The sequence below is a fragment of the Haliotis rufescens genome, unplaced genomic scaffold, assembly GCF_023055435.1.
Source record: "Haliotis rufescens isolate VD_foot unplaced genomic scaffold, xgHalRufe1.0.p SCAF_1, whole genome shotgun sequence".
In the NCBI taxonomy this organism is placed as follows: domain Eukaryota; kingdom Metazoa; phylum Mollusca; class Gastropoda; order Lepetellida; family Haliotidae; genus Haliotis; species Haliotis rufescens.
The window spans coordinates 89,580,077-89,603,971 of record NW_025963779.1 but is presented as its reverse complement, the minus strand read 5'-3'; the positions used below and the strand labels follow the sequence as shown (position 1 = coordinate 89,603,971).

The 23,895-nt window shown below is 42.5% G+C and overlaps 1 protein-coding gene across 7 annotated transcripts in view; it reads left to right on the top strand.

The window, feature by feature from the left end:
- LOC124134195 (non-lysosomal glucosylceramidase-like) overlaps window positions 1–19,428 on the top strand; it is a 39,075-nt gene extending 19,647 nt beyond the window's left edge. The window contains exons 11-18 of one of the 7 annotated variants that reach the window (XR_007223207.1): window positions 1,740–1,847; window positions 3,451–3,602; window positions 4,109–4,215; window positions 6,463–6,605; window positions 8,524–8,633; window positions 8,970–9,161; window positions 11,768–17,626; window positions 17,823–19,428. Coding sequence is in view for 1 of the 7 variants with exons in the window: in XM_046498911.2 (XP_046354867.2) it covers window positions 1,740–1,847; window positions 3,451–3,602; window positions 4,109–4,215; window positions 6,463–6,605; window positions 8,524–8,633; window positions 8,970–9,161; window positions 11,768–12,088 (1,133 nt within the window). In the remaining 6 variants the exon portion in view is untranslated. Of the gene's footprint in view, window positions 1–1,739; window positions 1,848–3,450; window positions 3,603–4,108; window positions 4,216–6,462; window positions 6,606–8,523; window positions 8,634–8,969; window positions 9,162–11,767 lie in introns of all 7 variants that reach the window. The other 6 variants (XR_007223211.1, XR_007223206.1, XR_007223210.1 and 3 more) reach the window with 6 other exon arrangements.
- The last annotated feature ends 4,467 nt before the right edge of the window (window positions 19,429–23,895 follow it).

Genomic DNA, 23,895 nt, shown 5'->3' with positions numbered 1-23,895 from the left:
TCCTGATGGCATGGGACTTTGCTCATAATGTCAATCCCTGGTTTGTCTGTTCTACAATCAACTATTTACAGGTCACCATCATACAGGTGGAATGTTAGTGAGTGCAGCGTTAAGCAGCAAACAAAAAATTAGGGACAGTATCCTAGGGTTATCCTATTTGGGGAGAGTATCTTAGGGTTATCCTATTCAGGGAGAGTATCTTAGGGTTATCCTATTTAGGGACAGTATCCTAGGGTTATCCTATTTGGGGAGAGTATCTTAGGGTTATCCTATTCAGGGAGAGTATCTTAGGGTTATCCTATTTAGGGACAGTATCCTAGGAGTATCCTATTTATGGAGAGTATCTCAGGGTTATCCTATTCAGGGAGAGTATCCTAGGGTTATCCTATTTAGGGAGAGTATCTTAGGATTATCCTATTTATGGAGAGTATCCTAGGGTTATCCTATTTAGGGAGAGTATCTTAGGATTATCCTATTTAGGGAGAGTATCCTAGGGTTATCCTGTTTAGGGAGAGTATCCTAGGGTTATCCTGTTTAGGGAGAGCATCTTAGGATTATCCTATTTAGGGAGAGTATCTTAGGATTATCCTATTTATGGAGAGTATCCTAGGGTTATCCTGTTTAGGGAGAGTATCCTAGGAAAATCCTATTCAGGGAGAGTATCTCAGGATTATCCTATTCAGTGAGAGTATCCTAGGGTTATCCTGTTTAGGTAGAGTATCTCAGGATTATCCTATTCAGTGAGAGTATCCTAGGGTTATCCTATTCAGTGAGAGTATCCTAGGGTTATCCTATTCAGTGAGAGTATCCTAGGGTTATCCTATTCAGTGAGAGTATCTTAGGGTTATCCTATTCAGTGAGAGTATCCTAGGGTTATCCTATTCAGTGAGAGTATCCTAGGGTTATCCTATTCAGTGAGAGTATCTTAGGGTTATCCTATTTAGGGAGAGTATCAGGGCTATCCTATTTAGGGAGAATATCCTAAGGCTATCCTATTTAGGGAGAGTATGCTTGGGAGAGGCCGCAGTGTCCCCACCCAGTGTGATATGGCTTGAAAGCTGACTGGCATAAAACAACATACACTCACCCGTTAATAGAATACATTTGGTACACATGATCTATTTGAATGTATCAGTTAGATTATTTATATCATTTAACTTTTCTTCTGTCATACTAATTGCAGTGTATAAAATTCCCCAAAATTTTAGTCAGACAACCGGACAACCATTGTTAAGTTACCAGACCAGATAAAATTTTGCCAGTCCAGAATTTTCTAGGCTAACAAAAGTAACAAAAGCGTAAACATAAGAACAGTACTGTTTAATGTACGTTGTCAGAATATAACAATAAACCTGTTGATTGTCAACTTATCTTTAACTCCCGACCATCAGGCATCCAACTTTTCAAAACTGACCGTCCATCAGCAAAACAGACCGTCTAGGACTGTCGGGCAGGCCGGTATTTTAAACACCGCTAACTGATATTCATACCTGTCCTAGGAATGATGGCATGTATTTTAAACACTGCTAACTGATATTCATACCTGTCCTAGGAATGATGGCATGTATTTTAAACACCGCTAACTGATATTCATACCTGTCCTAGGAATGATGGCATGTATTTCAAACACTGCTAACTGATATTCATACCTGTCCTAGGAATGATGGCATGTATTTCAAACACTGCTAACTGATATTCATACCTGTCCTAGGAATGATGGCATGTATTTTACCATTCAGCTCACTCTGTGATGAGCGAGGACAGTACGCGTGTGAAGTACTACACGTCCGGTCACAAGGGGCTGCTCAAGACGCTTCACACAGTTCCTCATGACGTCGGGGACCCAGGTCAGTAGTAGTAATAATAATAATAATAAAATAATAATCTGCATATTTATGTCGCAATCAAATCCACATCCTAAGGCATGCTCAAAGCTCTACATTAACACCCCCATCAGTGGATCTGTGTGCACTCAATTCATTCTCAACTCTCTGATGTGAAAGAATCAGATGGTCCTTAACTTTACATACATATTGTGTTGGCTGATTATTTGTCATAGTACCATATTATTGTGGTTAGTTTCTCGTGTTTTGAACCACTGGCTTACCTGGCCCACAAGTTCCCTGTACAGAGTCGACCTTTGAGATTACATACTCCCTGTTGGGATTCTAGGGCAGTATTGGTCCCAGTGCTAAGAATGAACAGTTTCACGGATGTATCGGTGCAACACGATTCAACACACCTTTCACAAAAAGCTCTAATCTGCATCAGATGTTTGGAAAGTGGTAGAATCATCATAATCATCATCATCATCACCATCATCATCATCATCATCTTGTAGTGATGTTGACTTCTAACAACACAAACAAATGTATTTTGGAAAGAAAAATATTAGCGCTTCATGAGCATCAACTTGTATTGTTTCAGGACGTGGTACCCGTCATTGTCGTGACAGTAAAATACACTGATGATTGTGTGGTTCCTGTGTGTGTCCTGTGTGCATGTGTGTGTGACCTGTCTGCATGTGTGTCACCTGTCTGCATGTGTGTGACCTGTCTGCATATGTGTGTCCTGTCTGCATGTGCTTGACCTGTCTGCATGTGTGTGACCTGCCTGCCTGTGTGTGACCTGTCTGCATGTGTGTGACCTGTCTGCATGTGCTTGACCTGTCTCCATGTGCACGACCTGTCTGCATGTGTGTGACCTGTCTGCATGTGTTACCTGCCTGCCTGTGTGTGACCCGTCTGCATGTGTGTGACCTGTCCTGTCTGCATGTGCTTGACCTGTCTGCATGTGCTTGACCTGTCTGCATGTGTGTGACCTGTCTGCATGTGTGTGACCTGTCCTGTCTGCATGTGCTTGACCTGTCTCCATGTGCTTGACCTGTCTCCATATGCTTGACCTGTCTGCATGTGTGTGACCTGCCTGGCTGTGTGTGACCTGTCTCCATGTGTGTGACCTGTCTCCATGTGTGTGACCTGTCTGCCTGTGTGTGACCTGCCTGCATGTGAGTGACCTGTCTGCATGTGCGTGACCTGTCTGCCTGTGCGTGACCTGTCTGCCTGTGTGTGACCTGTTTGCATGTGTGTGACCTGTTTGCATGTGTGTGACCTGCCTGGCTGTGTGTGACCTGTCTCCATGTGTGTGACCTGTCTCCATATGCTTGACCTGTCTGCCTGTGTGTGACCTGCCTGCATGTGAGTGACCTGCCTGGCTGTGTGTGACCTGTCTCCATGTGTGTGACCTGTCTCCATGTGTGTGACCTGTCTGCCTGTGTGTGACCTGCCTGCATGTGAGTGACCTGTCTGCATGTGCGTGACCTGTCTGCCTGTGCGTGACCTGTCTGCCTGTGTGTGACGTGTCTCCATGTGTGTGACCTGTCTGCATGTGTGTGACCATGAACCTCAGTATCTGCCCTTAAGTGATAACATTGTTTTTTCCCTGATGTAGAGGACGAGCCATGGAAGCGCGTCAATGCCTACAGGATTCATGAGACGGCCAACTGGAAGGACCTCAATCTGAAGTTTGTCCTGCAGGTGTACAGAGACTACCACGCCACACAGGACAAGGAGTTCATGGAGAATATGTACCCCAAGGTCAAGGTGAGGTCAACAGGGATATGACGCCTTGGGACATGACCTGAATGTGTATCAATCATGGTAGTTTGTGTTCATGATGTCTTGCATTCGATGTATGTTGTTTGAAATAACTGCATCCTTCACTCTCCAATTCATGTAGCTGCATATTAAGGTCCACAGTGTAAACCCTGTGATGACTGAAGGCTTGAATCAGTCCCCAGTGGACAGCTTACTGAGATTGATTCTAGCTCAGATAGCAGCCTGTGCTGGTCATCAGTGGTCAGCAAATGGATCGGGTGGTCAGGCTCAGTGACTTGGTTGATTGCGTGTCATCGTACCCTGATGGCATGGATAGTTGCCCTGCAATATCAGTCACTGGATAGCCTAGTCCAGACATGATTTACGTACGTGGTCATATAGCTAGACTGTAGCTCATTGTGTTGTTAAGCAACAAATAAACAAACAACAATGTAAACATCTTGTTCATATAGAATATGGTTGGAACTGATATGGTTATTGATAACTTGCAGGGTGTGATCGAGACTGCACTGAAGTGGGACATCGATGACGACGGTATCATTGACAACAGTGGCTTTGCCGACCAGACTTTCGACGCATGGACTATGAGTGGAGCAAGGTACACACGAGGGGTCCAGCTGTGGACCACAGGTTTATCCTGTTTACTCCTTATGGAGTACTTAGTGTGTGTAACCAGACTGCAGTTACCTGGTTCATGTAGGGTAGCGGAGGAAACATGTATGTGGTGGATGGCAGCTAGCGATGTGTGGATATATCATGTATATGTCATCCCTGTTGCAGCACTACTGTGGTGTATGGCAGCTCGCAATGTGTGGCTATATCATGAATATGTCGTCCCTGTTGCAGCTCCTACTGTGGTGGATGGCAGCTCGCGATGTGTGGATATATCATGTATATGTCGTCCCTGTTGCAGCGCCTACTGTGATGTATGGCAGCTCGTGATGTGTGGATATATCATGTATATGTCGTCCCTGATGCAGCACTACTGTGGTGTATGGCAGCTCGCGATGTGTGGATATATCATGTATATGTCGTCCCTGATGCAGCACTACTGTGGTGTATGGCAGCTCGCGATGTGTGGATATATCATGTATATGTCGTCCCTGTTGCAGCACTACTGTGTTGTGTGGCAGCTCGCAATGTGTGGCTATATCATGAATATGTCGTCCCTGTTGCAGCTCCTACTGTGGTGGATGGCAGCTCGCGATGTGTGGATATATCATGTATATGTCGTCCCTGTTGCAGCGCCTACTGTGATGTATGGCAGCTCGTGATGTGTGGATATATCATGTATATGTCGTCCCTGATGCAGCACTACTGTGGTGTATGGCAGCAGGGTGTGTGGATATATCATGTATATGTCATCCCTGTTGCAGCACTACTGTGGTGTATGGCAGCTCGCAATGTGTGGCTATATCATGAATATGTCGTCCCTGTTGCAGCTCCTACTGTGGTGGATGGCAGCTCGCGATGTGTGGATATATCATGTATATGTCGTCCCTGTTGCAGCACTACTGTGGTGTATGGCAGCTCGTGATGTGTGGATATATCATGTATATGTCGTCCCTGATGCAGCACTACTGTGGTGTATGGCAGCTCGCAATGTGTGGATATATCATGTATATGTCGTCCCTGTTGCAGCACTACTGTGGTGTATGGCAGCTCGCAATGTGTGGATATATCATGAATATGTCGTCCCTGTTGCAGCGCCTTCTGTGGTGATTGGCAGCAGGGTGTGTGTTGATATATGATGTATATGTCGTCCCTGTTGCAGCGCCTACTGTAGTGATTGGCAGCAGGGTGTGTGTGGATATATCATGTATATGTCATCGCTGTTGCCATGGTGCAGCACCTACTGTGGTGTATGGCAGCAGGGTGTGTGTGGATATATCATGTATATGTCATCCCTGATGCAGCACCTACTGTGGTGAATAGCAGCAGGGTGTGTGGATATATCATGTATATGTCATCCCTGTTGCAGCACCTACTGTGGTGAATAGCAGCAGGGTGTGTGGATATATCATGTATATGTCATCCCTGTTGCAGCACCTACTGTGGTGAATAGCAGCAGGGTGTGTGGATATATCATGTATATGTCATCCCTGTTGCAGCACCTACTGTGGTGAATAGCAGCAGGGTGTGTGGATATATCATGTATATGTCATCCCTGTTGCAGCACCTACTGTGGTGAATAGCAGCAGGGTGTGTGGATATATCATGTATATGTCATCCCTGTTGCAGCACCTACTGTGGTGAATAGCAGCAGGGTGTGTGGATATATCATGTATATGTCATCCCTGTTGCAGCACCTACTGTGGTGAATGGCAGCAGGGTGTGTGTGGATATATCATGTATATGTCGTCCCTGTTGCAGCACCAACTATGGTGTATGGCAGCAGGGTGTGTGTGGATATATCATGTATATGTTGTCCCTGTTGCAACATCTACTGTGGTGAATGGCAGCAGGGTATGTGGATATATCATGTATATGTCATCCCTGTTGCAGCACCTACTGTGGTGAATGGCAGCAGGGTGTGTGTGGATATATCATGTATATGTCGTCCCTGTTGCCATGGTTGCAGCACCTACTGTGTGGTGAATGGCAGAAGGGTGTGTGTGGATATATCATGTATATGTCATCCCTGTTGCAGCACCTACTGTGGTGGATAGCAGCAGGGTGTGTGGATATATCATGTATATGTCGTCCCTGTTGCAGCACATACTGTGGTGAATGGCAGCAGGGTGTGTGGATATATCATGTATATGTCGTCCCTGTTGCAGCACCTACTGTGGTGAATGGCAGCAGGGTGTGTGGATATATGATGTACATGTCGTCCCTGTTGCAGCGCCTACTGTGGTGGGATGTGGCTGGCCTCGCTGCGGATGACGATTGAGATGGCCAGCAAGTTGGGGTTCAAGGAAGACATGGACAAGTACCAGGTGGTGCTGGACAAGGGACGTCAGTCATACGAAACCAAACTTTGGAACGGTCAGTGAATATGTGGGATATGGACTAGCATGGTCACAACAGACCTCTTAGTGGTTAGTGAATATGTGGGATGTGGACTAGCATGGTCACAACAGACCTCTTAGTTGTAAGTGAATATGTGGGATATGGACTAGCATGGTCACAACAGACCTCTTAGTGGTCACGGAATATGTGGGATATGGACTAGCATGGTCACAACAATCCTCTTAGTGGTCAGTGAATATGTGGTTTATGGACTAGCATGGTCACAACAATCCTCTTAGTGGTCAGTGAATATGTGGGATGTGGACTAGCATGGTCACAACAATCCTCTTAGTGGTCAGTGAATATGTGGGATATGGACTAGCATGGTCACAACAATCCTCTTAGTGGTCAGTGAATATGTGGGATATAGATTAGCATTCTCTACAGACCTCTTAGTGGTCACGGAATATGTGGGATATGGACTAGCATAGTCACAACAGACCTCTCAGTGGTCAGGGAATATGTGGGATATAGATTAGCATTCTCTACAGACCTCTTAGTGGTCAGGGAATATGTGGGATATAGATTAGCATTCTCTACAGACCTCTAAGTGGTCACGGAATATGTGGGATATGGACTAGCATAGTCACAACAGACCTCTCAGTGGTCAGGGAATATGTGGGATATAGATTAGCATTCTCTACAGACATCTTAGTGGTCAGGGAATATGTGGTATATAGATTAGCAATCTCTACAGACCTCTTAGTGGTCAGGGAATACGTGGGATATGGACTAGCATAGTCACAACAGACCTCTTAGTGGTCAGGGAATATGTGGGATATAGATTAGCAGTCTCTACAGACCTCTTAGTGGTCAGGGAATACGTGGGATATGGATTAGCAGTCTCTACAGACCTCTAAGTGGTCGGTGAATATGTGGGATATGGACCAGCATGGTCACAACAGACCTCTTAGTGGTCAGTGAATATGTGGGATATGGACTAGCATGGTCACAACAGACCTCTTAGTGGTCAGTTAATATGTGGGATATGGACTAGCATGGTCACAACAATCCTCTTAGTGGTCAGTGAATATGTGGGATATAGATTAGCATTCTCTACAGACATCTTAGTAGTCAGGGAATATGTGGGATATAGATAAGCATTCTCTACAGACCTCTTAGTGGTCACGGAATATGTGGGATATGGACTAGCATAGTCACAACAGACCTCTCAGTGGTCAGGGAATACGTGGGATATAGATAAGCATTCTCTACAGACCTCTTAGTGGTCAGGGAATATGTGGTATATAGATTAGCAATCTCTACAGACCTCTTAGTGGTCAGGGAATACGTGGGATATGGACTAGCATAGTCACAACAGACCTCTTAGTGGTCAGGGAATATGTGGGATATAGATTAGCAGTCTCTACAGACCTCTTAGTGGTCAGGGAATACGTGGGATATGGATTAGCAGTCTCTACAGACCTCTTAGTGGTCAGTGAATATGTGGGATATGGACCAGCATGGTCACAACAGACCTCTTAGTGGTCAGTGAATATGTTGGATATGGCCTAGCATGGTCACAACAGACCTCTTAGTGGTCAGTGAATATGTGGGATATGGACTAGCATGGTCACAACAGACCTCTTAGTGGTCAGTGAATATGTGGGATATGTACTAGCATGGTCACAACAATCCTCTTAGTGGTCAGTGAATATGTGGGATATAGATTAGCATAGTCACAACTGACCTCTTAGTGGTCAGGGAATATGTGGGATATAGATTAGCAGTCTCTGCAGACCTCTTAGTGGTCAGGGAATAAGTGGGATATGAACTAACATAACAAAATATTAATGACACTAAATAATTATGTTGAGGAGTATGTGTAACAGAGGATGTTGTTATGGATTCTGTTCTACAGAAAGTAATGTTGGTTTCAACTGCTTGTTTCCAGGCCGGTACTACGACTACGACAGCAGCACCAGTGGGCATCATGACAGTCTGATGGCCGACCAGCTTGCAGGCCAGTGGTTCCTGCGGGCATCGGGGCTGCAGGATGACAAGGTAAAGCAAGATTCCTGGAATCTATGTCCTTGAAGAGAGCATGTGCCTTCTGCATCTGTAGTATATCCATGTTCATGTTCCTAATGTTTCAAATGTGCTGGCCCCATGGGGATTCCGGATGAGAATTGTTCTGGGTGAGAATTGGTCCCCAACATATTCTTCTTGTGAAAGATGACTTGCTGGGCAGACTCAGTGCTTGTGTGTCATTGAACCTCGACAGTGGGAATATCATTGAGTGTGGGGTTAAACAACAAATTTTATATATATAGGCAGTGTTTGACCTAACTCACTCACTTACTCAATTCTGATGGAGATTTTTCTATTTCATTTGTTCAGGTGTTTCCCCCAGATCATGTACAGAGTGTCCTGAAGACTATCTACGAGAACAATGTCATGAAGTATGGTAATGGTAACATGGGTGCAATCAATGGGACCCGACCAGATGGCAGTCGAGACACCAGTAGCTGCCAGGCAGAGGAATTCTGGGTAGGAGTGATATACGGTCTGGCTGCCAGCATGATCCAGGAGGTGAGTAGAGGTTGCTGTTCATATATTACACACAGATGATGTCCTAATTGTTGTAATGTGTCCCAGGTGTCAAGCACTCCTTGTCTCCTGCCTTTGACAGGCATTGACAGATGTCAAGCATTCCTTGTCTCCCGTCTTTGACAGGCGTTGACAGATGTCAAGCTCTCCTTGTCTCCCGTCTTTGACAGATGTCAAGCATTCCTTGCCTCCCGTCTTTGACAGGCATTGACAGATGTCAAGTACTCCTTGTCTCCCGTCTTTGACAGGCATTGACAGATGTCAACCATTCCTTGTCTCCCGTCTTTGACAGGCATTGACAGATGTCAAGCACTCCTTGTCTCCCGTCTTTGACAGGCATTGACAGATGTCAACCATTACTTGTCTCCCGTCTTTGACAGGCATTGACAGATGTCAACCATTCCTTGTCTCCCATCTTTGACAGGCATTGACAGATGTCAAGCTCTCCTTGTCTCCCGTCTTTGACAGGCATTGACAGATGTCAACCATTCCTTGTCTCCCATCTTAGACAGGCATTGACAGATGTCAAGCTCTCCTTGTCTCCCGTCTTTGACAAGCATTGACAGATGTCAACCATTCTTTGTCTCCCGTCTTTGACAGGCATTGACAGATGTCAACCATTCCTTGTCTCCCGTCTTTGACAGGCATTGACAGATGTCAAGCACTCCTTGTTTCCCATCTTTGACAGGCATTGACAGATGTCAACCATTCCTTGTTTCCCGTCTTTGACAGGCATTGACAGATGTCAAGCACTCCTTGTTTCCCGTCTTAGACAGGCATTGACAGATGTCAAGCACTCTTGTCTCCCGTCTTTGACAGGCATTGACAGATGTCAACCATTCCTTGTCTCCCATCTTTGACAGGCATTGACAGATGTCAAGCTCTCCTTGTCTCCCGTCTTTGACAGGCATTGACAGATGTCAACCATTCCTTGTCTCCCGTCTTTGACAGGCATTGACAGATGTCAACCATTCCTTGTCTCCTCATCTTTGACAGGCATTGACAGATGTCAAGCTCTCCTTGTCTCCCGTCTTTGACAGGCATTGACAGATGTCAACCATTCCTTGTCTCCTGTCTTTGACAGGCATTGACAGATGTCAACCATTCCTTGTCTCCCGTCTTTGACAGGCGTTGACAGATGTCAAGTACTCCTTGTCTCCCATCTTTGACAGGCATTGACAGATGTCAACCATTCCTTGTTTCCTGTCTTTGACAGGCATTGACAGATGTCAAGCACTCCTTGTTTCCCGTCTTAGACAGGCATTGACAGATGTCAAGCACTCTTGTCTCCCGTCTTTGACAGGCATTGACAGATGTCAAGCACTCTTGTCTCCTGTCTTTGACAGGCATTGACATATGTCAAGCATTCCTTGTTTCCCGTCTTTGACAGGCATTGACAGATGTCAAGCACTCCATTGTCTCCCGTCTATGACAGGCATTGACAGATGTCAGGCACTCCTTGTCTCCCGTCTTTGACAGATGTCAAGCACTCCTTATCTCCCGTCTTTGACAGGCGTTGACAGATTTCAAGCACTCCTTGTCTCCCGTCTTTGACAGACATTGACAGATGTCAAGCACTCCTTGTCTCCCGTCTTTGACAGACATTGACAGATGTCAAGCACTCCTTGTCTCCCGTCTTTGACAGGCATTGACAGATGTCAAGCACTCCTTGTCTCCTGTCTTTGACAGGTGTCAAGCACTCCTTGTCTCCTGTCTTTGACAGGTGTCAAGCACTCCTTGTCTCCTGTCTTTGACAGATGTCAAGCACTCCTTGTCTCCCGTCATTGACAGGCATTGACAGATGTCAAGCACTCCTTGTCTCCCGTCTTTGACAGGCATTAAAAGATGTCAGGCACTCCTTGTCTCCTGTCTTTGACAGGCATTGACAGATGTCAAGCACTCCTTGTCTCTTGTCTTTGACAGGTGTCAAGCACTCCTTGTCTCCTGTCTTTGACAGGTGTCAAGCACTCCTTGTCTCCCGTCTTTGACAGGCGTTGACAGATGTCAAGCACTCCTTGTCTCCCATCTTTGACAGGCCAGCGTTAGAAATTGGCACTAGTCCTGTAGTTCTTACCAAACTGCCCAATGGTAAAGGTATCCTAAGGACTAGTAGAAATTGACCAGTTTTTGAATGTACCCCAGTATTAGTTTTCTAATGTAAAAAACTTGGAGCTATGAGCACCAATGATTGTTTCACAAGTTGTAAGCTATGATAATTGGGACTTACCCCGAGGAGGGGCAGACCAGATACCTATGATCGTCAGTTCAAATCTTAAGTTTGTCCTGAGTTTCTTAGCACCAAACCCGTGCTCGTGGGTTTCACCAAAGTGGTAAAAGTCTGAGACATGCATCTCTTGGGGCTTTCCTCCCACATCCAGCTGATGCGACTTGATATAACTGTAATACTATTCAAATCAGCCCTAGGAGTAATGCATGCAATTATTAATTAGAAAGAAAATAAGAAATATAATATATGTTATTCATGTTATCATGGTTATCATCAGTGAGCAGTTACTTGTGGCATTATATAAGAGTTCTTCTCTCAGCCAAATTCCTTCCACTGATGTACGTGATGTTCTCTCTTACAGGGTTTGATATCAGAGGGCTTTCAAACAGCGTGGGGAGCCTACCATGTATGCTGGGAGCAATACGGCCTGCAGTTCCAAACACCTGAAGCCTACATGACGTCCAAACACTACCGTTCTCTTGGATACATGCGGCCATTATGCATCTGGTCCATGCAGTGGGCCCTAGAACGCTTCCAGCCACAGTTACTTCAGCAGAAAGAGGGCGCTACAGTCTCACAGACGAGAAGTGTCCTCGTACAGGAAGTTAACCCAGAAGTCCCTGGCACCGCAGAGTCCGGGGTCACAAGAAGCGAGATCCAGCTGGAGGTCACCGAGCAATAAATTAAATTATTGACCAACCTGAAATCTGATACCTCACTTGACATTTTATCAGAACTTGTGTGTAGAAGATTTGAGGGGTTCTATTTATCAGATGATTACATTTTAAATCCTACATCATGTCTGTAAGTCTTAAGTATGACTGTCCATCTCATTAAGTCACCCTGTTTGCCTTTGTAGTTCATCAATTTAACACGTTTTCTTAGGCCTAATGTTTTCTTGAATGTGAATAAGAAAAACTTCATATTGACTCCATCCGCAAAATCATATAGATACATAAAACAACGAGAACAAAAGTTAGATCTCTTCTTTGAAGCAGAAAGATCAGGTCTGGATTGTTCTGTGTACTATTTTTCTATTTATTATCATTTCAATATTGAAATATTTCATCTACAATGGGCTTAAAAAAATAAAGATTTGGTTCTCAGGCAATATTTTTTGAAAAATAGTGTGGGCAGGCGGTATCTTTTTTCCTTTTTGTTTTGGTTTTCCAAACTAGAATGTAAGGATTTTTAAAAAAATAATTAAAAATGGAAATAAAAACAAATCTTTATGATGATGCCGGCGGTGCCTGAGAACCAAGACTATTATTTGTTTTAGCCATATCATTTGGTTTTAGATTTCTAGGCACCAAAATAGGTTATGTTATACTAAACATAAAAAACATCAAATCTTGCACCTTAAGTCTACTTAATCAATTTATCCAAATAGCAAAGTTATATGAAAACTTAACAGTTCTGTACTAAAGGTTACTGTGTATAAATAAGGTATAACTGAGAAGATCTGGGCCCACTTGCACAAAGCGATCTTAGTGCTAAGACTATCGTAAGCCTATGTTAAAGTATGGGAGTTATGATCATCTTAACGCTAAGATCACTTTGTTTAAGTGGGCCCTGGTTATATCTATCCAATTAGTTGATACTAAGTACCAGAACAGCAGTATATATGTGGCATCGTTTCAGTTTGGTTATTGTTGTTGTTGTTTGAGTGCCAAAGTTTTATTCTATGCAGTGCAATATTGTTATCAATATTGTTTTGTTCTGTTTGGATGAATGACATGTGGCCTTGGATTATACTTTAACTCAACTTGACCTGTATGGGGGTGTGACTGCTGTCCTTGAGGCTACTTCCCCAAGTACAACTGTTAATATGATTATTCTTCTGGTACTACTGTCCATACAACTCTGTTCCTGAAACAACTAACCATATACCTAATCCTTCACACCACCGTCAATATGATGGCTGTCCCTGAAAACATCATTTGAAGACTGCTTTGAAAAAGAGTCTATAAAATTGGAGTTGAAATTTATTTGAAAGCTAATCAACATTCTTCAAATTTATATTATGAAAAAGTGTACTGTGCCCGAAGGGTACTTTTAGTATCATCACAACATATATGATAGTTTATAGCCTATTTTTGCTCAAGAGACAAAGTTATGTAATAGATTTAGAGATCTTGTGCCTGTACTTTATCGAGATGTAAATGCACTGTCGCGAGAACAAAGGTTGAGGCCTTTCCTTGCAGTATGTTCTTACTACAGTACATGTATATCCCGATAAACTATTGCCTAAGTTCTCCATATATCTTTGAGCACTGGCCCATACTATACACTGCAGATCGCACAAGCTGCTCCATTCACATTCAAATGAGATTTCACAATTCATATCCTGCATCACTTCGGGCTTTCCTCCCACATTAAGCTGACACGCCGTGATATAACTGGATTAGTGTTAAAAGCAGCGTTAAACCCAACTCACTCACAATTCATATAAACTGTACTATTTGTTCAGTCAAGTGTTTGTTGTTTAACAAGAGTTTCATGCATCTGTACACTGTATACTTTACGGTACTTTGTCAGTGTATTTATGTATGTGCTCCGCCTGGCCTAGATAGTAACCACCAATTGGATGAAAGTATCTGCCTGTGCTCTGATTGTATATAGACATGTAACATGTGGTTGTGTATGCTGGTCATACTAGAGGAGTCTTAACATACTAATGTTCTGTAGCAGATACCATAATTTCTAAGGCAAGAAAAGATCAAAGGCACCAACAGTACATTATCTTGAGATAAAGTACACTTGTTGAGTCATAAGGGGCTGAGTTCATGAGGCTGTTCAAATTACCACTCCTGTGGTCTATTGTATCCTGGGTAATATTGTTCTATCATTTTTAGCAATCAAGATGGTTCATCTGCATCGCTCAGTGAAACAGTTTCTTTAAAGTTGTCGAATAATTAAATATTATTCCCTGTGAAGAAATATGGCAATATCATGTCAACAATTTCCCATGCTATGACTTTATCCCAAATATATACAAACCAAAGCAGCCATAAAGTTGTCTGAAGTGGGCGTCGCTGCCCTGTGAATTATTTCACTGTCTTGCCACATATATGAGCAATCCTTGAAGTGTTTAATGACCACATTGCTCACCGAAGCGCGTTAGAAAAATACTGCATGTCTTCCCCCCACCCTGTTTGTCCTATGGTGATGCCATTTCACGCCCCAACCCGCCAATTCGCGTTACAGTATCACCTAGTGCTACCCGCTGAGTAAGCGCTCCATTTCATGGCTTGCAGTTGCTACATTAGTTGTGGAAACATTAGGATCATCTTTTATGACGGAAAACACCTCAACCCATAATAACTAGCAACGCAAACTTTAGCTGTATGTACACCACTCTCTTTTGTCTGGCTTACTTATTCTGAAATCAGAGCAGACCGGCCTCATAGAAGTCTCTCAGTGGGCATCACATGGTTTGTATATTTATGGAGATTTGCTACTACAGCTGCGACGTTGAGGACTATAACAATATGTCTTTACCAATCAAGTGAAGCGGTACTAGGCTGGCCGTAAGGAACAAGGGTAGAAGCATGTGTTTATACGTGGGTAAGCTTGCTCTCACAATGCGCTAGTGGAAGGGTGAGTGTCATGTGATTAAACTGAACCAAATCTGTACAAAAACATGAATACGAATACTACTGTTTGCTGCATGGGATTTGGGATAATCACACACTGTACAGATAATATAATGTGACATATTTAACTCTATAAACTACACACTTTTTTACGTTTTGCTTTTTTCGTCACTAGGGTGCAGGCAATATGTGAAACAGATCTTCATTTAGCCCTGCCCAAGGAGTTTCAGTATATGGCGCCAACTATTTCAGATTTGATTTTGAACATATCTCCATTAAAGCGCAAATTTTGTCTCAAATTTGGTGTCCCCCGCTGTGATATTGCTGGAATATTGCTAAAAGCGGCGTAAAACCATACTCACTCACTCACTCAAATTTGGCATCTTAGAAAAGTAGTAAAGTTTCTTCTACCCCCGTGTGTAGTGTAACAAAGTATTGTTTTTGCCCTGAACTAAAATGTCAAAGCATCCTCATGCTTTAACTATAATAGTTCAAGGCAAACTTTATTATTTTTCTGAGATGCCGAATTATATGCAAACATTGTGCGGGTTAGAGCAAACATTATATCTAAATTCAACATTATGTCTACATTGAAATAGGAATGATTAAACGCAGAAATACTTAATATAAGACATGCTTAAATATAGGTAGATTCAGAGACGTATCAAACGTTGATCCCTGAGTTCTTTCATGGTTGCCATGATTAGCATATTTGTGAAAAAGTTGTTGAACTACTTCATGTTAAATATAGGATTATTTGGTGACAGTTCCCTTGTATATGTCAAATCCCATAATGCACTACACAAAAGAAGTTAAAGAACACCCTATTCTTTCATAGTACTGTCGTTACTGTAATCTGTCATGCCATGACAAATCAACTATAGTAATATGATAGAAGCAGGTGTTAATTTCTTTTGTGAAGTATATTTAGAAAGGTATGTCTAACTGACATGTCAGTGGGGTCAATATCTATGTTATTTTGTCCAGAACATGGTGTTGTCATACTCATTTATGAATTTATTTTGTAAAAAGCATTTGATTCCATCCATTTGGAAATTGTAGGATTTTGCTACAACTTTCAAAATAGTTGTGACAAACATGAGGTGTTGGAGGTTATTTTGAAGATTATGACAATGATCAGCTATGAGCCTGTGCTTAGTTAAAAGAAGGCAGAAGGTAATGTTAGTTGACCACAGACTTTGTCCATCAGACAACTGAATCAGCGCACTGACTTCGTGTAATTACCTTCCACCACTGATGAACAAGATGAAGAAACTGCTTATGTATGCCTGAGAGTGTAATGAAGTTTTTTAATTGATTTTGAAATTATTGACCCTGTTGTATGGTTCTATGGACCAAAGTTTAGAAGTTGTTAGACACCTACCCACCAGTATATTAAGAGAATGTGCCTCTGTGCATCTGTGTCTTGCAAGAATCCACCTACCTTGTGCATCCCTTTGTCTTGCAAGAATCCACCTACCTTGTGCATCCCTTTGTCTTGCAAGAATCCACCTACCTTGTGCATCCCTTTGTCTTGCAAGAATCTGCCTATTTTGTCCTTCTCTGTCTCTTGCAAGAATCTACCTACCTTATGCATACCTTCATCTTGCAAGAATCTGCCTATTTTGTCCATCTCAGTGTCTTGCAAGAATCTTCTGATTGTGCATTCCTTAGTCTTGCAAGAATCTGTGGGTTTTGATGACTGATTTGCCCAGATTGTGATCCTTGGTTTGTTTGCTGTTAAGTTTCCCCATTGACCTTTACTCCCACATGAAGCTGTCATGCCATGATATGACTGAAGTAAGACCCAGTCATCCCCTCGCATGGTTGGCACGAAAGGTATGGAGACATAAGGTTCAGGTTATGTCCAAAGGTTCAGAATGAAGCCTTAATTTCTCAAACCTGTCCTCGATATGCTTGCTTGAGGAAGAAGATCCAAAACAAGAAAATCAGTTTGTCATGGCATAACACCTCATCATATTGGACCTGTTATCTTTCACATTCAATAATGAGCAATAACATAATGCTGTAACTTGACAAAATGTTGTCCTTTCCATATTTCTACATTTGTTTGTCTTGATCTTGTTTATATACATTTGCATTATATTTTTTGTATACATTTTTAAGAATTAGAATGATATGTCTTAAATAGCTGACATGATCAAAACTGTCGATTTCTTTATGTGACCTATGACATTGGTGTGATTTGATTGTGGGTGGATAGGCATCTAATAGATCTAATTCAATATGCATTGTAAACATGTTAAAGAAACCCATTAGTTTATTCACATGATAGCAACAGTGATAATGACAAATGTGCAAGTTGTATCATCTCAGTCCTCAAGTACACACATATGTTATTGGAGGTGCTTGGGCTGTCAAACAAATTATTTGATTTTTGTGTCTTTTGTTACAATGCAACACAAATGAGTGTTTTAAGATGGGATGTATGCTTCACGATTAGACTGACATCAATAACCAGCATTTGAGATGGTGAGTATGGAATGGGTGATGCCAGTGGTTGCTGTGTGTGACCGTGTTATAAGCATAACCTTCAAATATGTGACACTTATCATGAGGTTGAGTTGACCTCCAGTTGCATCATGTGACACAGTTATCATGAGGTTGAGTCGACCTTAAATTGCATCATGTGACACTGTTATCATGAGGTTGAGTCGACCTCCAGTTGCATCATGTGACACTGTTATCATGAGGTTGAGTCGACATCCAGTTGCATCATGTGACACTGTTATCATGAGGTTGAGTCGACCTCCAGTTGCATCATGTGACACTGTTATCATGAGACACTGTTATCATGAGGTTGAGTCGACCTTAAATTGCATCATGTGACACTGTTATCATGAGGTTGAGTCGACCTTAAATTGCATCATGTGACACTGTTATCATGAGGTTGAGTCGACATCCAGTTGCATCATGTGACACTGTTATCATGAGGTTGAGTCGACCTCCAGTTGCATCATGTGACACTGTTATCATGAGGTTGAGTCGACCTCCAGTTGCATCATGTGACACTGTTATCATGAGACACTGTTATCATGAGGTTGAGTCGACCTCCAGTTGCATCATGTGACACTGTTATCATGAGGTTGAGTCGACCTCCAGTTGCATCATGTGACACTGTTATCATGAGGTTGAGTCGACCTCCAGTTGCATCATGTGACACTGTTATCATGAGGTTGAGTCGACCTCCAGTTGCATCATGTGACACTGTTATCATGAGATTGAGTCGACCTCCACTTGCATCATGTGACACTGTTATCATGAGGTTGAATAAGAGCTCCAATTACATTGTGTGACATTTCTCTCATAAAGCTGAATAAGATCTCTGTGCATTGTGTGACAGAGCACCAACTGCACGGTTACCTTCAACTGTGTGATGGTATGATTGTTATGAAGGTGACCAGAGCTGGTTCCCAGGCAGCATCACTAGTGGCATGGACAATCAGGGGAAAGCGTTTATGCATTCTAAATTCTAGTATCTCGAAAATTACTCACACTAGCAATTACTAAAAGCTAAAAATAATCTTACAATTAGGAGTGTTATTGCATGATGTATACATTAGACACTGTCTATCATCGACTATGTGCGCAATGAACATGCACTGTTAAATACACCATTCTACATCCCTTTATCTATGCAATTATATGCTACATGCTTGTTATTTTTTCATGCATTTAGAAAATCAAATCTTTTTCTTTCTTTTTTTTCATAATAATATTTCTTTCACAAATGCAAAAATTGGTTGATTTTGCATAATCTATGATGTAGTGCCATGTGTAATCACACTCAGCATTTTATTGCTTTTCGCTAAGATTCATTCTATTTTTTGCAGAATGGCATTATCAAGATTTGGTAGATGAAACTATATTATTGGTGTGAAAAGCTGGACATATAGTCACTTGTCAAGAGAACAGTTAAGATCTATCTCTTGGCTGATGGGTATTTCAAAACACAGCCTTCCAATTTTGGGTGTTCTTAACTTGTTTTGAGCAGTATATTTGTCTGGAGTCAAAGACAACACAACACCTTTTGCCTTAACGTGTCATGTTCATTATCTGTGAGAAGTCTGGATGGAGATGAGAGATGCCAATTTCACCAAAGTGGTAAGGTTGCACTTGCATCACTTCTTGTTTCCTCCCCACTACGCTGACAGTGATCTAAGTGAAGTACTATTCAAAGCAGCATTAAGCTCACTGTTAGTGTGTAAGAATGAACTTGACAATATAACCAGAAGACACTGGTTGTCACCTCACTTGTTTCTATGAAGACTTCTGTAGTGATTCAGAGGACAATTGGTTTTCAGCATATGTGTACATGTTGGAATGTTGGAATTACCTTTTCTTTTTACATTTTGTATATTTCTTCGATTTTTACACAATATAAAAATAAACCAATGCAACAGAATCCTGTCTTTCTTGTCTCAAGCAGTGATTGAACCTGCCTACCACGTCTCAAACAGTTGAACCAGGATTCATATGTAAAACCCCATAATAATCCTGGGTTAAGATGGGTCTCAAGCAAGGTTGGCTTGAGGCAACTAGATGTATAATTTCAATTCTTTATTTCAGTATAAAGGCCATAGGCCCACGTACAAATACTCATTGAAAAATACAGTATGAGGCAGATGACAGAGGGTATTAAGTGACAGTATTTCGGATTGCAAGTGCTTCCAGTATATACTTAACACAATTAGTTACAATACTAGTGCGGTTACAAGATAATAGAGTATTATATTTAAATAAGGTAGGATTGGAAGAGTAATAAATAGGTAAATACTTATTTCTTAAATAGCTGTAACATGGGCAGACAAGCATAAAATGAAACTCATCTTCAATTTCCTGTAAATTACAATATCTGCACTGCCTATTACAGTACTCTATACCGCATCTTCTACCTAAATTTACCATCAATGGCAACTCGCCAATTCTTAACAAACAAAACATACGTCAAAAATGACGGCTTGTGATTTCACAGAGATACTTTTCAACTGTTAGCAATGACTTATATTCCTTATACATTGATAATTTACGTATTTCACAAACTTTACATTACCAGTCCTGTTGGTTACAGTCTTTTAACCTTTGAATAAATGCATTAGAAAGAGGGTCTCATTACCAACTTCCTGCGAAATCCACACGTGGCCAAATCCATAACTGAATAATAGTCTTTTGACACAAGTTACCCATGTAGTGCGATTAACTTCATCTAAAGATTTCAGGATTAAATAACATTGCTTAGGGTTTCTATAACTGGGTAAAGATAACAATTTCAACCAATATTTAATACATCTCTTGTGATAATCAATAAATAAGCCATATCTACCACATTCGCCAAGGGCAGCAACATTTGTCTAGATGTATAAGGGGACAGATGGTTGACTTGGTTGTGTGTCATTTTACCCCAACAACGTTGGGCAATGCTTGTGTCAATCACTGGTTTGTCTGGTCCAGATTCAAGTATTTACAGACTGGCCTCTTATGGCAAGAATATTGCTGAGTGCAGCGTTTCAACAACTAACAATCAAATCACCCACATATCTATCTATCTATCCATCCATCCATGACCAAAAGAAACCTCAACAAATTTTAAATGGACTAGCTAAAACGTAAAGACACAAATGGAACCAAATGTGTAACTGTAGCCCCAACACAACCACACCTGTGTCCCAGCATGAAAACTTTGAAATGCATGATTAATGTGCAGCAAGAGAAAATAATAACCATGTGACCACAAGAGTGCTTAAGTTGCACATGCGTTTGTGATATAAACATTGGTACGATGGTATTAAGCGTTCACACACATAAAAGAACACAACTGGTGCGCCAAGACCAAGACCGAGAGCTAGCCATTGATGTGCTACATCCCGACACATCCCACGCCAATTGCAACAACCTTCTGTTCAGAACTTATGGTTCCTGTGTTGCCGCCTGAAACCGAATTGACCGCCTCCCTGATCTAGTGGTAGTGCGTCCGCCCGGAGAGCGGAAGGTCTGGGGTTCGATCCCCTACCGCTTCATACCAAAAGACGTTAAAAGATGGTACTTGTTGTAACCCTGTCTGGCGCTCGGATCTTCATGGGACTTCTTGTAAAAGAGAAGCATAGATGAAGAACCACACAATTAATTCATCCTATATAAATTCATCATATGCCATGAATAATTAATAATTCATCACATATCATATCATTTTATATCAATGAATCATAACGATCCTAACTATATATCTTAAACTTGACTCACCGACACAGCAGGCAGAGGGAGGAAGTCCATGTTCCAGTCATAGTCACGCAGGATGTCCCGCCGACCCAGTTTAACTGAATCATTGAGCAGATATGTTAATGGAACATGGTTTATTTGTTTATTGTTACTTAACACTGAGCATGCACGCACACACCAACACCAACACACCAACACACCAACACACACACACACACACACACACACACAGGGTTGTGAGGGGAAAAAAGACACGTATATGCATGAAACATGGTTTATTTGTTTACTGTTACTTAATGCTGAGCATGCACGCACGCACACACAAACACCCACGCACACGCACACGCACACACACACAGAGTTGTGAGGGGAAAAAAGACACGGTATATGCATGAAACAGGGTTTATTTGTTTACTGTTACTTTGAGCCGCAGTCACGCAGACAATGCGACCGCGAAGTAACCTTCAAAATATTTGAAAAACGCAATGAGGTTTTCAGGGGTCTCTGAAAGGTTTCACCGAGGTCGCTACAATGTTTCAGAGAAGATCGCAAACCCCATTTTGAACATGCACAAAAGACTGGCTGCGACCGATTTGGTCGCACGGTGGTTTCACTGATCTCTTACAGGTCCCATACGTGGTGTTATTTTAATCGCAGATTGGTTTCCAGTGTGTGGCGATCGGTTTCGCCTACACATTGGTGTTGACTCTTTGCAACCTGGTATCGGTGATTGATCAGTGATGAGAGGGCGATCGGCCGTCGCTTCGTCGGTGACCGGTTGTCGATCGGCTGCAACGTGGTTTCCAAGCGTGCGTCGATCATTCGCCGTTTTGTTTGCAACATGTCACCGTCTATAAAAGACCTGTCTGGGCATTACAGCATCATTTTGTCATATGTACTCAGAGGGTTCACGTCAATCATTTCCATTCATTACTATGGTCCGTATAGGCAGGAACACAAAAGAACCAGAAATTGTAGAAGATACAATACATACAACTGCTGTGGTGCACAGTTCTGCTTCATTCTGGGGTAGCCAACGAAATCACCACGGCTCTCTCTTTCCAGCTCTGCCATCAGATTCTCAAAGTCTCCTAGCTGTGGCCCTCTTGTGATCCAAGGTCTCTGCCAATACTGCCTTCGACTTGTCCTTCTCATTCTTCTGTGCACCATCATGGGCAGCAACTGCAGCATTTTGATTTATTCTTTGCAGGCAGAGCAACTGCATCTTGACAGTTTGCAAACAAATGATTTGATTCAGAAAAGAACCCTTTTATATGCATTATGTTTTGATCGGTGATCGATCGACAACTGGTCACCGACCAGTCCCCGTTCAGTTGCAACAAGTCACCGAAGATGAGCTGACTAGTCACCGATCGGTCTCAACCAGTTGCAAACATTTCGCCGTATAGGCGGTTAACAGTTGCCGATCAATCACTGACAAGTTGCAAAACCTATTGCAGATTGATCGGCGATCATACGCTAATTCCAAATATGGGCAGAAATAGTTACACCGGTCTCAGCGATCGCCAGTCGGTCGCAAAGGAAATCAGTCGCCAAGAGGTTGTCTGTGTGACTGAGGCTTAACGCTGAGCACGCCACGCACGCACGCACGCACGCACGCACATACACACACGCACGCACGCACTTACACACACGCGCGCACGCACGCACGCACGCACACACATACACACACGCGCACACACACACACACACACACGTGCATGCATGCACGTCGCTATATACGAACAATAATCTTGGACGCGACGTTAACCTCATTTCACCATCAAACCGAATTAGTGCAACAGTACAAAATAACAGGTCAGAAATAATACAAGTCAGGAACGTGTAGACAGCGTGTCACGACACTCCATGCCAACCGCTATTTGAGAATACTGCATTTCTGTAATCGCTACCTGACAGCGATATTATCAGAGGCAAATGTGTTGGGTCATAGAGTTCGCGGAACTGCAACCCCGAGACTGTGGTACAAGGATGATTTGTTGGTTGGTTTGTTGTTTAACGCTGCACTCAGCAATATCCCAGCGACATGACGGCGGTCTGTAAATAATCGAGTCTGGACCAGACAATCCAGTGATTGATATCATGAGCATCGATCCACGCAATTGGGATCGATGGCATGCATCAGCCAATTCATCGAGCCTGACCTCCCTATCCCGTTAGTCGCCTTTAACGACAAGCATGGATTGCTGAAGACTCATTCTACCTCGGATCTTGACGGAATTCATGACTAAGAATCTGTAGTGACCTTGTGATGACGTCATCTAGTGAAAGTGACACAATGTCAAGTTCCTGCCAGTGGAATTCAAGAACTTCTCCAGAATCATCCAGGTACAGGGAACTACAGTAACTAACCTGACGTTTATATTTTATTTTGAAACCGTTGTCTGTAGAAGTGAGATGCCTACTGTGTATATGGAGCTCTGGTTAATGTTACCAAAATGGCGACACTCTAGCGATGGGCATATGTTTTATATCGGTGGGTTATCAGCTGTCTTTGCTGTTCTGTAATTATGGATCTGAGATTTCAGATATGGATGAATCACAGTTGGAACTTGATGAATAAAATTTCAATGAGTTAAAGTCACTTAGTTTACCAGTTTTTTGTATTAAGTAACATTAAACAAGTCAGCGAACC